Source organism: Tasmannia lanceolata, unplaced genomic scaffold, assembly GCF_043159265.1.
Source record: "Tasmannia lanceolata isolate RefF3 unplaced genomic scaffold, GAP_Taslan_0.1 ptg000026l, whole genome shotgun sequence".
Taxonomy (NCBI): Eukaryota; Viridiplantae; Streptophyta; class Magnoliopsida; order Canellales; family Winteraceae; genus Tasmannia; species Tasmannia lanceolata.
The window spans coordinates 7398917-7412522 of NW_027518703.1; the positions used below are offsets into that span (position 1 = coordinate 7398917).

At 37.0% G+C, this 13606-nt stretch overlaps 1 protein-coding gene across 1 annotated transcript in view; it reads right to left on the reverse strand.

The window, feature by feature from the left end:
- Positions 1-9847, reverse strand: part of LOC143858539 (N-terminal acetyltransferase A complex auxiliary subunit NAA15-like) — a 29327-nt gene extending 19480 nt beyond the window's left edge. Inside the window, exons 1-6 of the mRNA XM_077369189.1 lie at positions 9660-9847; positions 7248-7326; positions 5054-5136; positions 4803-4952; positions 3428-3543; positions 2738-2843 (exon numbers count right to left, since the gene is read on the reverse strand). Of these exons, the coding sequence (XP_077225304.1) occupies positions 2738-2843; positions 3428-3543; positions 4803-4952; positions 5054-5136; positions 7248-7326; positions 9660-9710 (585 nt within the window). The 5' untranslated portion in view covers positions 9711-9847. The remainder of the gene's footprint in view (positions 1-2737; positions 2844-3427; positions 3544-4802; positions 4953-5053; positions 5137-7247; positions 7327-9659) is intronic.
- Between the last annotated feature and the right edge of the window lie 3759 nt (positions 9848-13606).

Here is a 13606-nt window from a genome sequence, read left to right on the forward strand (position 1 = left end):
TTGGATCCTCTTATGTCTGCATAATGTAGACTATGAAATCCTTCAGCTAGAGTAGTCATTCACACACAAGTTGTATCTTTCTTTTACTCCTATCAAGATTCTGAGCAAGCTATGATGCTACATGAAAAATCTGTTGTCCACTCAAGGTTCAAACAAACGATCTATTTGGATACCTAAGTCAACCTTACAGTTGCAATATGACTTCACTGAAGTTAGACACCATAACGTTCACTAAAAGGTAACATAATGTAGAATTGTGGATACATATTCTTTTATCTTTTTCGAGAGCTGCTAGAAAGACGGAAACCCATTCAGTTAAAAAAAAGGTGGGAGCTGATGATTGGGACATTGGTACAAGAAGACAAGAAAGAGGCTTCGCATTCATCGGGACTGATATTTGCTTTCAACAAAATGACCAAAATACCCCTTTATAAGAAGTAAATATTTGCAATATTAACTGAGGATCTCCAGCAGATGGATGCGAAAAATGAAGATTGGAATCTCTCCACCAAGTCAAACGGCATCATAAGAAAGTCCCTACAGCTCCACTTGCCACTGGAAAACGGATCCAAAATTAAATGCTGGCTATGGATCGGTTTTCTAACGATGGGGTGGAGTGGTGGAACACCTTATGCTAGCCGGAGTCTCCTGCGAGTCTACGACGCCGAATTGGCCACACGGGAGAGATTCCAATCATCACTTGTTGCATCTGGTCGCAGGCATTTGATTGAGAATTCAATCCTTAAAGGGGGTATTTTTATCAATGTAGGTGTCGTTTACTTTGGCAACATGGAGTTCCATATCGGAAGAGTTGTCCATCTTTTTATTTAGACCATAGAATGTAGTAGTAACTATTTCTCATGCATGATCAGATTAATTCAATATTTCTCATTGGCGCTACTAATTTTTCATTCCATGTTACATTTCAATAGATTAAATTTTAATTTTGAATTAATGGAATTGAAATCAATGACTAAAGTCTCTGCAAGTAGTAGTGAAAACATACGATCTGTGGCATGCATGGAAAGAGATATGCTACGCATCAAGCAATAATCCTAAAGTTATTCAAGCTTGGTCCCCGCCCTCTCAAGGAACTCTCAAAACAAATTTTGACGGTTTGAGTTGGGTTAACCTGGGCCCTTCAGGTATTGGAGGATTGTTAAGGATAGAGGAATGGGTGGTGATTTGGGCTTTTAGCAGCCCAATAAGAGTAGCAGATTCTAATGAGACAGAAGTTCGAGCAATCCACCAAGGAATTAAGTTGCTTCAAAATGAGGATCTTAATAGGGTGGTGAACTGGTGATAGAAGGAGACTCTCTCAATGTCATTAAATGGCTTAGAGGCTCACTCCCGGCTCCTTGGGGGTTTGCCACATTATTTGATGAAATTCATGATAGAATTGGATCCGCCTTGATTCACTTCAACCATATAAGGTGGTCAGCAAATGAAGAGGCTGATAAACTTACTAGAGAGGGAGTTCTTAGGGAGAGAGTCGAGCTTTTCGAGTTTCTTCCTCATTAACTGTTTAGCTTTGTTGCATTGTTATAGGGTTACATGCCAGCCCCGCTCATGTATTTTGGGACCTTCTCGGTCTCTTTTCCTATTAATGAATTCTCTTATCATTATAAGAGAATTCATTAATAGGAAAAGAGACCGAGAAGGTCCCAAAGAAAATTCTCTTATCATTCAAAGAAAAAAAAAGGTAGTAAACACATAAGTTGCCTCAAGGCATAAACCTTGAGGCACAACTCCGATAAGGACATGGATTATTTGTTAAGAAAGGATAGGTTTGTTTATGTGCCCTTTTATTCAATGTGGTTAATAACCCACACTTCTGCGCCTACGTGAGGCGGCGATTGGGTCATTTAGGCACAGATTTAAGTCCACTTGCATGTATGAGATGAGTACACGGATCACCAAACATGAAGTGCAGAACCTAAATAACATGATGGAAGAACAGAAGAATGTGTGGAAGACTCATGGATGCACAATAACACCTGATAGTTAGACTGGTGGGAAGAAAAGATTTTTTTTTTTTAAATGGTGATGGGAAGAATAGATGTTTAATTAGTTTTCAGTCAATTTCGTCTGAAACAGGGCGTTTTGCCATATTGCTTCAAGAATGGATGACATGGAACAAAACACAAGGACACACACTGGATAAGACAAGATTTCTAAACAAGATATTTCGTATGTTTTTTTTTCTCTTTTCCAAAACGGAATGAAAGGGTACATCCATTCCAAATGAAACGGAATAAGATTGATAATCAAGCCAAACAAGTAATATTGGTGTTTAAAGCTTTACAAGAAAGGATTATCTTACGCTTTACAAGAAAGGATATTCTTAAGTCTAAGCCTTGTATAAAAACCTGTCTGGTCCATCAATGGCCTGGCTGAGTGAACTCATTGTATATTTTTTTAAATCTTATGAGTCACCCTATAAATTCAATCGAACACTAAAAAACTCGATGTGATCTAACATAAACTCGTTTAACTTGGCCTAGGCAATAATTGACCCGACCAAGTCAGCAGCCATACTGATCAGTGTCCAAGATTTTAAGTATCAATGTAAACCCAAGCAATTTTAAGCTACTAAGAAAAAGTTAACAGTCCAACAAAAAAAAAAGTACAGATGGCACAATGCAGCATTCTAATACAATGTGGTTAAAACAGCCAACTGTAAGAAATAAATGAGATATGGAAAAGGGATAGCTAAATTTCTATATTAAAGTCATACCTTGTATAAAAGCATTTCTCCATGTTCACAACGTTCATTGTCTGGAGGATAATCATCTTCTAAAGTCCCTTCATAAGCTTCCAGAATTTCAATTGCCTTTGAGCCACTAGCAAATAAATAATACAAGGATAAACAACTAACCAGAAGTAAAGACATCTTCTCAAAGGAAACGATCTTCGAATGATTAAAACAGTGTTCTCAAAGGCGCTTTTGAAGCCTACACCTCAAGCCGTGGCATGCCATTAGCACCTTAAGACGTTAAAAAAAGCCTTTTGTTCGAAAGGAGTAAGCCTTGGGGGGTGAAAGGGGTAAAATGTGTGTGCCTTTTACTTGAGGCGCAAGCCTCCAACAAAAGGAGTATGCTATTTAGGCATGTTCAGAAAATTAATGATTTTGATGAGCAGACCTGACATTTGAAAGGCGCACACCTCCAATAAAGGGCGTACACCATTTAGGCATGTTCAGGAAATGAATGATTTTGATGACCGAACCTGACATTTTGATTTTTTTACCCCCTTTTTGTCTTTTCTTCCCCTAAGTACCCATTAATCTTTAAATTGGATTATTGATGATCTAATAAGACACATTTAAAGATAAAAGCAATATTGATGAAGTAGGGAACGATCTGTATAATAGACATTTGTGAACATAAAAATGTAAAACTTTCTTTAGCTAAGAAACAAAACATACTTAGAGTTCAAATGATGGGCAACGGCAAAACCAATCCAATTCATGCGATGATTTGGTTTTAGTGTCAGAAGCTGTTGTCTCGTTTCAACAAATCCAGACAAGTCCCGCATCTGTGCCTGCCATATGAAAGCTAAAGAGTTTTGTAATGGGATTAAAGCAAACTAGATCTATAACTTAATATGCTTGATCAAATTTGTCGGTCATAAAAATCTAATAGAAATAGGAATGCATGGTATAGAAGCAAGCAGAATTGAAAAACTAAAACATCATGCTAAAATGGGAATTACTCATGACCTTAGAGAACATATGGTGTAGAGAAAATCAACCTACACACACTCTAACAAGATGCAGAGATCTCCAAACTAAAACTGTGCAGCACCAAAGATATAAATTTGTCAAGGCGAACAAAAGTTTAAATGAATGTCACTTAACAAGGTTGCAGGTCAACCTGCTACCCCGCAAATAAAGAGTTTGGAATGTACTACAAGAAAATGCTACCACAAGAAGGCAAACAGTGATATAAGACCACCTCTGAAAACATCGAATATTGGCATGTGTAACCCATAATAATATTTGATGTTTTCTTATATTGATTAGGTGTGATACCATTTCCAAAGTGTGATGCTTCATATCAGGTCAGTTTTTATCCCTAAACACTTTTCTTTCTTTATTTCATCTTCTCCTTCTCCTCTCCTCTCTCCCCCATCTCCTCTTGGTCGGGATTATAAGCCCACCACCCGCTTATCCTTCCCCTCTCTTAAATCCTTTTCTCCCTCTTCCATCTTTCTCCGCGTATCTCTTTCTTTCTAGTCTCATTCTCTCCGCTCTTCTTTTTCCCCTTCTCAGTTGGGTTCATAACCCCCACCCCACTGTGGTTGGGTTCATAAAGTGCATTCCTTTCTACTCCGATTCCCCTCATTCTTAATCTTGATTTTGATCTTCACTATCTATTGTTTCTCTGTCTTTCTCATGGCTATCATGGATTCACATCAACTAATCATCTTTAAGGAGAAATCATCAGGGTTAACTAGATGGTGTGGAAAGGAAAACTTTGGTTATTACTTATTGGCAACTAGCATGCCACTGTTTATTACTATATCATAGTGCTAACTCTGGTTTTCTTTTTTGTTTTAGACGATGATTTTAGCTGTTTTTTCTTTCTTTCAAGGCAACTGTCCAATTGTTCTGTACTGTTTTCTTCATTCATTTTTACTGAAATTGTTCACTGGAAAAAAAAACGAAGAAAACATATCTAGAAAAAAAAACAACAGTGATAACAATTTGCTATTTGTGGACCCAAAGGGTGCTGTAGATGAGTCAGAACATTCCATTTACAAAAATAATAGCTCAGTAAATTGAAACATCATCTACCTACCTGTAAGAGAGAAAGGTCCCGAAGAATTTCAATATTGTCTGGATCGATCCTCAAAGCATTTCGGTAGCATTTGATTGCTTCCCTGTATTCCCTGTCTGATCGATATAGAAGGCCATAAACATGCCAGCAAACGTGACTTTTAAGGTCATTCTGCAAAAAAACAGAGGAAAACAATGAGAAGTAATGTATGGAAGTGCCAATGTCGAAAAAAACAGCAAGTTTCCATACTAAACACCATTAAAAAGACAAACCTTCAGCCCCCGCCGTACAAGCTCATAAGCATCCGCTTTGCGATCCATGCAATTCAATGTTAATCCCTTCATTGATAAAGTTTCTAGCAATGGGCAGGAAAAAAAGGAAGAATTTACCATTACTAAATTAGATCCCCAAAACCAAACAACTAACCAAACAGAGAAACAGATCAGCGTTGAAAAGGTGTGTGTGTGTGTGTGTGTGTGTGTGTGTGTGAATTGAGCAACAGTAGAAATATACTCTCTTGAAGTTGATTCTCCATACCCCTAACAAAGATTAAAGGAATGTGCATTACAGTTAGCGGACATATAAACAAACAACAAACTTAAAAAGAACAGACTGCCAAGAAATGATTGAGTCATTGTATTTTATATTTTGTATATTATCAGCCAGTTAGAGGCTAAGCAAACACCAAACATTGTCCATGGTTGAAGTATAACCAACAACAAATCTTTGCAGTTACTTCAATGCATATGATGACATAGTATCTTTTCCATGGATTTAGTATCTTTCCATGGATTCGCAAGGGCTGCTCATAGGCATGGTTTACCAAGATGAAATGTGGCACAGTTATCCACAAAACGGAGATGTAGAAATACTTCTAGTATAAATTGTACCTCTCAAAAAGAATTTCATATGAAAGTATTATTTGAGAACATGCATGCTTCAATTGGTGTATGTGTGTGTGTGTGTGTCATCGATAAAATATGATGAACCAAGCATCTGAGGATGTAATCTAATAGTAAAAAAATGAGGGTATTCGCCTTTTTAAGCCAGCCATCCGGTTTTGACTGAACAAGTGGATTTGATGCATGTGCTTAATCTACAATGTCTACAATGTCTCAATTGGGTTATACTATGTTAGCTCCAGGGATAGGTTCTTATCAAGCTGCATTATTCCACTTAGTCACTCATGCCTATTCGAAAGCATTATTGTTTTTAGCATCCGGATCAATTATTCATTCAATGGAATTCATTATTGGATATTCTCCAGCTCAACTACAGATCTTCATCTTGCTGCAAGGCCAATTGAGGCCATTAACATCCTAAGAGACTATCATGACCAAGGTTTCATACAGGTAAACACCGTTTACCACATGATCAGGCAAAAATACCAGAAATGAAGTTAAATGAAGTGCTGAGCGCTTTTTAAAACTTCCCGAGCCGATCATCAATTCTCCCTAATTGATTAGGTTTTACTTGGCCGAGTTTGAGTTTGAGTTTGAGTTTTTGGACTAACCAAGTCAATCAAAAACTCCTTTGACTCGCCCAAGTTAATGAAAAATTGATGGTGTCAATCATTCACTTGCCCGTGTCGAGTCGGTTTTACCTTAGCCGACTCATCTGAGTCCGAGTTTTTCAAACAAATGGTATTGACTCCTCTGAATAGAAATGGCTCCGCCAGTAATTTACTTGTCTAGCGCTTATAATCAAAGACTTCAATAGCTATAGATTTCGAGACTAGTCTATCCAAGGACCCCACGGTTATTTCGTGATAAAAGATGCGCCAAAAGAACCAAAAAAGATATAAATAGGTCCACGACACTACAAAAAGTAGACAGTTAACTGTTGTCCAACTACATGAATAAACATATCTAACAAACCATAAAAAGGTTTAACATTGATCTTGCATGGCAGATTTCGTGCCAAACTATTGTCTCTTACCTCTTACCTGTGAGTAAAAGGCAACCCCAAACTGGGACTGTATTAGACTTGATTGTACTGTTCTTGATCATAAATAAATTTTGAATTTCAGTTTATCAGAAAACAAGTAGAGGTCCAACCCAAGCAAACCTCTTTCGTATGGAAGACAGAGCATTAGAATATCATATTGCATTTCAACTCATACATAATAGCTTAACTCATATTCACTCCAACTGTTAGCAGAGGAATGTTCCATATCCTGGAATAATGGAATTCAAAATAAAACCCTAGTGTATCATTCCTGTTCCTCATGACATCATCCCGGAGATAAATCACATTCCAATTTTTCATGTTTTACAAGCAAACTGTGGTTGAATCAAGGAAGTATTGTAATAAAGTTTTATTAAATAGTGGCAAAAATATCAAATATACATGTCTGGACCCCAAGCTCGATGCATGTAACCATGTAATGAGATGATAATAGGTGCTGGTATTAAAATTTGGTAAAGGGGTGACTTGAACTTAAATCGCTGTTGAAGCTACTCATACCTCCATGCTCCGGAAATTTTTTCAGTATAGCATCTGCGGCCTTCAACCCCTTCTTATATTGTTTAGTTTCATATGATTTCTGCAAGGACAAGAACGCGTGAGGAGTATGTCAAAAATCTTAACAAACATAGATTTTTATTTTATCATTAAAAAGTAGCACAACCCGACCCCAAACTAATTTGGGACAAAGGCTTAGTTGAGTTGAGTTATTAAAAAGTAACACAAACCAATACTAAAATGAAAAAAATAAAGGACATAATAAAGTCAATACTACCATGCATTAGCCTTTTTTTATTGAAGCAGATAATGACTTACTAAAAAAACCAAAATTACACTATTTACATTAAAGGGCAGAGTTGCCCAAATATACAAGATATCCCTACAAACCCTAACATACATAAGCTCCAACCAGAAGTTGTCACAGATGATCTCTGCCTATGATAACAAACATCATAACTAAAATCCAGAATATAAGAGCAAACCATGTTAAAAAAATAAAAAAAGACACCAAGAATGCTTTGCAGACCTTTTTTTTTTTTTTTAATTAAAATTAACCATCATTGGAGACAGGCAAGAGACCAGACCATTAGATAATTAGGAAAAAAAAATGTGCGTTGAACTGTTGAAGTAGGCAAAGCCCCTAAAAAAGACATGGAATGAATCCCTACCTTCCATTACAGATTGCATTGAGCAAGTCACCTCCAAACCAATTTTACCTGGAACGTGGTTCATTATGGTACGCGGTACGGCAAAGGTTGGTAAGATGGTTAGCCCGGTACACAGTAAGATGGGGTATGCCATACATATTTTTTCAAAAAAAAGGTTCGAGTTCCACACAAAAATATATAAAATATGAAGATCTCTAAATATTACTATATAAAGAAAAAGCATATAATTTATATTCAATCCTAAAAGAAAGCAAATAGAAAACTACTAGGTTTTAAATAAAGACGTAAAAAATATGATAAATGATCAAACTAATAAGCTAGTATACGACTGGTTTTCCATTGTCCACAGAAGTACTCTCTTGTAAAGCCGTATGTGTGAGCTTGTTGTAGGCCCGGACAACGGGATCGCCATTTTTAGCTATTTGGATCGTGAACATACAGCGTTTGGGGTCATGCGACCCAGATCGGGGACGGTAGGGGGCGCAACCCTGGTAACATTGCTCCCACCCATGGCCCATAGTGTGGAAAGTGAAGGAGAAGCACAAAACAATCACTGTGCCACAGTGCCCATTTGACTATAACCCATCAAGCCTGGAGGAGTTGCAAAATAAAAAGATAATGTGTTCCCACTACTGTGAAGGACTCCACAATGCCTCTTTTTACAGGGCTATATTACACTGGTGGGATATGGGCTTAGAGGGCTGTGGGTAGAATGAAAACTGAACTGAAAGCTTTACCATTTCCAATGAGCAGACAATTGCCAACAAAATATGCGGGCAAAATTTAAGATAACACTTCATCTGATGAATCAAAATGCATGTCCCCTAAATTACTATCTCATAAACGATGTGAAAATTAACAAGAACAGACTTACTACGAACTACATATGGTCATTCCTCAAAGCTAAGAAAAAAAAAGGTGCATTTCAATTACTAGCAAGTGACCAACTGCGAGATAAAGTTGTACTGATAGCAGGTGGCCAACTTGACAAGAAACTTAGTGATTGGCAATATGCATGAGGGTGGAACCCAACCAAATATAGCATATTGGATCTCAAAGTTAACTTTAAGCGCAATTAATTTACCCAAACATGTGCCACGGGTTCTTCCGTGTTACTCAAGAAACAGTTCTACAACATTATAAACCAACCCCAACCTATTGTGAGCGCCAAACCAATTATTGGACTCAAAATTACGTTTAAATTTGAGTCCAATAATCAGTTTGGCAATCACAATCGGTTGTCATAATCTTTAACGAACATGGCTTCAAGATTCAAACTTTCCAAGGCAAAATCTACAAGCATTAACGGTTCCAAAGCAAAATCTACAATTTCAGTAACCATAAAATCACCTTTCTAACAAAAAAAGAAAACTTTATAAACATAAATCTCAAAAATGATAAACAATAAATACTGAGTTCAGTTACAACGAGGTGAAGCTCCTCAAAAATCGAATCCACATTAAACAAACAGCCCATAGATCAATCGCATTCAAACAACTACTCTAACAGTCAGAAAACTGCAATCGAACAATTTAACTGGTTACAGACATAAATTCCATGAATCGGACGCTTTAAATAAACTAAAAAGAATAAGTATAAGCAAAACTAGGGTTTTCGAGAGGGAAAAACATCAGATGAAAGAACAAATAGAGATTAAGAAGGAACAGAGAACACTGATCAGTAGCATAGATTATTGAAAAGGGAAACGTAAAATGGAAGAAAAATTAAAAGCTATAGAGCTTACAACTATGAGCTTGAAGAGATTGGCTTCTTTGGGAGGGAGAGAAGCCCCCATTTTTACAGGGAGATTTTGTAGAGAGAGAGAGAGAGAGAGAGAGAGAGAGGGGTGCGCAGGCTTTAGGGCAGAATGAAAAAATGAAACGAAAGTGCCTGTTGTATCTCTACACTGATATATGTAACCCTACCCCCGGCCAGTGATAGATGGAAGGAATATTTATATATATATTAAAAAAATTAAAAGGCAGGTGATGAATTCGCACCCCCCCTGTAGTGCTAAGTCTGCAGCATACGCTACTTTAAAGAGGTGCGAATTATCTTACAGGGGGTGCGAATTTAACCTAGCCCAAATTAAAACAAGGAAATAGGTGTAATTTACACGGCTTTTTCTCCGGAAATTGGGCTTTCAGGGATGGCTGCACAAATTAGAGAAATTATATGGGGGCATGACCGTGATTTGACGTGCAGTCTCAAAAAAACAGTGGGACCCACTTTATTTTCCTGATCCAAACCGTTCATTTGTTGGGCCCTGACGTAGATAGGATGTGCCCCAAAAGTCTTCTTCGTAGGATCATCATAGCCCTTTGATCCGTGGAGGTTTCTATAGTGTGCCGTCCTATCTACGCCAAGGCCCGACAAATTAATGGTATGGATCACCCAAATATTGTGGGCCCCACTTTTTTGGGGGGCTGCGCCGTCCCGAATAGGTTATAGTGAAAGGAGATGCTCCTCCACAAGTGTACCTAATTATATACTCCATCTTGTCTCGGACAGCTGATCTTGACCGTTCATCTTTTAATTCCTGAATTTTGATGATCCACTGCCCAAAGATTGTATCAACCAGAAGAGCCTGACCGTGGGAGATTTGATCAAAAGTCTATTTATTATGGATTGGATCTAATGGGGGCCGTGTGGTTTTGATCCCAGCCATTGTTTCTAATACAAAACATATCCCACTTTTCAAAAATCCAATCTTGTTCATCCATCTCTTAATTTCTTTCAAGGGATTTGCTAGGGAGCATCACATAAGGCATTTCGTGGATGGTCTCTTGGAAGAGAGAGCAGCCACACCACGAATAAAGACAAAATCTGCTGAAAAGTAATCCTATGTGGCTGCTCTCTCATGCAACAGACCATCCGCGAAATGCCTTATGCGATGGTCCCGAGCAAGTCCCTTCTTTCTAACATAATTTTCAAAATATTTTCTTGTTGAATCAAGCTTGGTTTTTGTCCAACGTTGAATCTTCCTTATTTTCCTTTACCTTTAGGAATAAACCTATATAAAAAAATTATTTCTTTGATATATCAAGGAATAAACTATGGATTCTTTGGAAAACATAAGAACAAATGTTGAAGATTTCCATTGCTTTGAGAGCATTCGATCTTCAAAGTTTTCGTTCCCAGAGAAAAAGAACATTCTGGAATTGTCGATCGGTTGGGCCTGATTCAAATCAGTATTTTATTTCTTCTTCATCTTTGTTTACACTCAATGAACTTGTGTTTGCTTGGCCTGATTCCTGTTTTTAACTTATGACATGCTGGAGAAATCCTAGTCTTAAGAATCAGATCTTGCAAAAGAATTCAAAGGCTTCACTAGTTTAATCACTGTTTTTGCAATTTCGTATGAAATTGTAGTTCTTCTGTAATTTCGTACATAATGAAATTCCAATTAAATTTTGAATGTTAAGAATTCCCCGAGAGTGCTAACTTTTTGTATGTATTTCTTTAAATTTTCGTACGGATATTTTCATACGAAATTATATTGAAAATTCATACGAAATTCCAGTTCTTCAAGAATTCTTGCTCGATTCTCTGAAAACTTTGATATCAAAACTCTAATGATATTAGAGGAGTTATTAGAAACCTAATTCTAATGGATTACCTACTGGATCTCTTTAAAATTTAAATCATATTGAATTCCATTGGGGATATTTGAGAATTATGAAGAGATTATTCATAATTCACGAATTCTCTTTTAATTTCAATAGGATTGAATTCCATAACCGTATTCTTGAAATTCTAACCTATGTCTAATACATTTAAGGTGAAAACCTATAGAATTATGGCTAGCAACCCTAATTCTCTAAATCTTCACTTAGATCAAGATTGTTTTTAACTTGAAATTCAAATGAAATGAAATCGAAACATGTTTTGATGTGAAAAATTGTTAAGAAAAGAACAACGAAATTGAAGGACTTTTGACGATAATTCCGATGGCGCTCCGATTATTCAATCAATATTTATGAACAATTCGATGAAGAATTCAAGAAATGAGATCACACAAAGCCTTTAGAACCTTAGTCTCCTTTGAAATTCTTCCGGCGAATTCTTCAATCGAATTCCAACGAGCTTTGGTAAGGTTTCTCCGTTCTGAGAAAAATTGGAGGGAAAATATCACCCCAAACTCCAACAAAAAATCCACCCACCTAATTCTCTAGAACTAGGGCCTATTTATAGGCATAAATGGGATGGTAAATTCCTGCAAAATTTTCAAAAAGTAGTTACAGATTTGATTTTCGTACTATTGGAATTTCGTACACCAATTTCATATGTTTTGGGAGCATACGATTACAGATTCCGTACAAACCAAATTTCACCAAACTCTTAGAAGTCTGTACATTTCTAAAATGTACGGAATTAAATTCGTACGTACATTTCTAAAATGTATGAAATTAAATTTCTTTGTATTTATACATACGAAATTTGTTTCGTATACTTAGGAATGTTCGAAAATTCAACAAAGGTTCAACTAGGCTAGCTTTATGCTGTTTTGCTAGTTTGTAGGCTCGATCTCGGAGATCTCGGATATAAAATCCCAGGGCTATGGTTGCCAACTGATTAGGTCAACCTTTATGCTGGGTTCGGGTGATATTTGTGATCAAACAAAGGTTTTTGTGCATGAATTCTCCCACTCTTTATATCTATAATAGATCATGGTTCTATTGTCCAGGGAATGCCAAAACTCCCTGGTTCTCATACTAGAGATACAATATTACAAGGATAAGCATCAATTATCCTAGCACGGGTTCATCATTGCAATCATCATCGCGCCAAAAGCTATCATCAGTCCAAACTTGGAAAAATGGGGTGTCTACAGCCTTGTTCATTTAATTATGAGTCCAATAACCAGTTTGAGGCCCACAGTCATCAATCAAGGTATGAAACAAGCACGGCCTTATTTGGTTAGCTTAATCACATAACATGATTTTAGGGGTTGTTTGATTGCGGGGTAATCTAACTTTGTCTTGAATTGCCGGTTGTCGTGGATAGCTTGTCTAGAATTAATTTATATTTTGTTTGTGTACTTTGTTTTTTTTATCCTGTAGTTATAATCATCCATTGTTTATTTCATGTTGTACTATGGAAGAATAAATTGTCTAGAAAAATGATAAACTGAAGGGCATACCTGCACAAGCCCAATGGTAAGAGTGCCTGTGGACCAAGATAGGCAACCCAATAGGTGGGAATTGGGTCATTTAAAATCAGTCATTCTTTAAAACAGATTTCAATTAAAAACTTAGCAGATAAAAAATCACCGCACAGATAAAATGAGAGAGTTAGAAAGTGTGTGTCAAGATTTTTATATCGGTTCAACCCAGTTCCTGACTACCGCCTACGTCCACTCTCACAAGGATGTCCCCTACTCGTGGCCTCACTAATTATGGGGATACCAAATTGTTGCAAGCTTTTACAATGCCACCAAGACTGACTCCCGAGGTTGATGTGGTGCCTCCCACCAAGTATAAGAAGAAAAACCAAAGGAAAAACTTTCTACCAAGGTTGAGTTGCAATTAGAAGTTCACAAAACAAACACTCAGAAGATATATAAACGAATCCATGAGCCAATCCCTCAAAAAACACAACAAATAATAGCACAAAGGGTTTTTTAACACTCCGTACAATACTTGAAGGCAAGTCCAAGTGTTATTGGACGATGTCTAAAGCTCCAAAGAG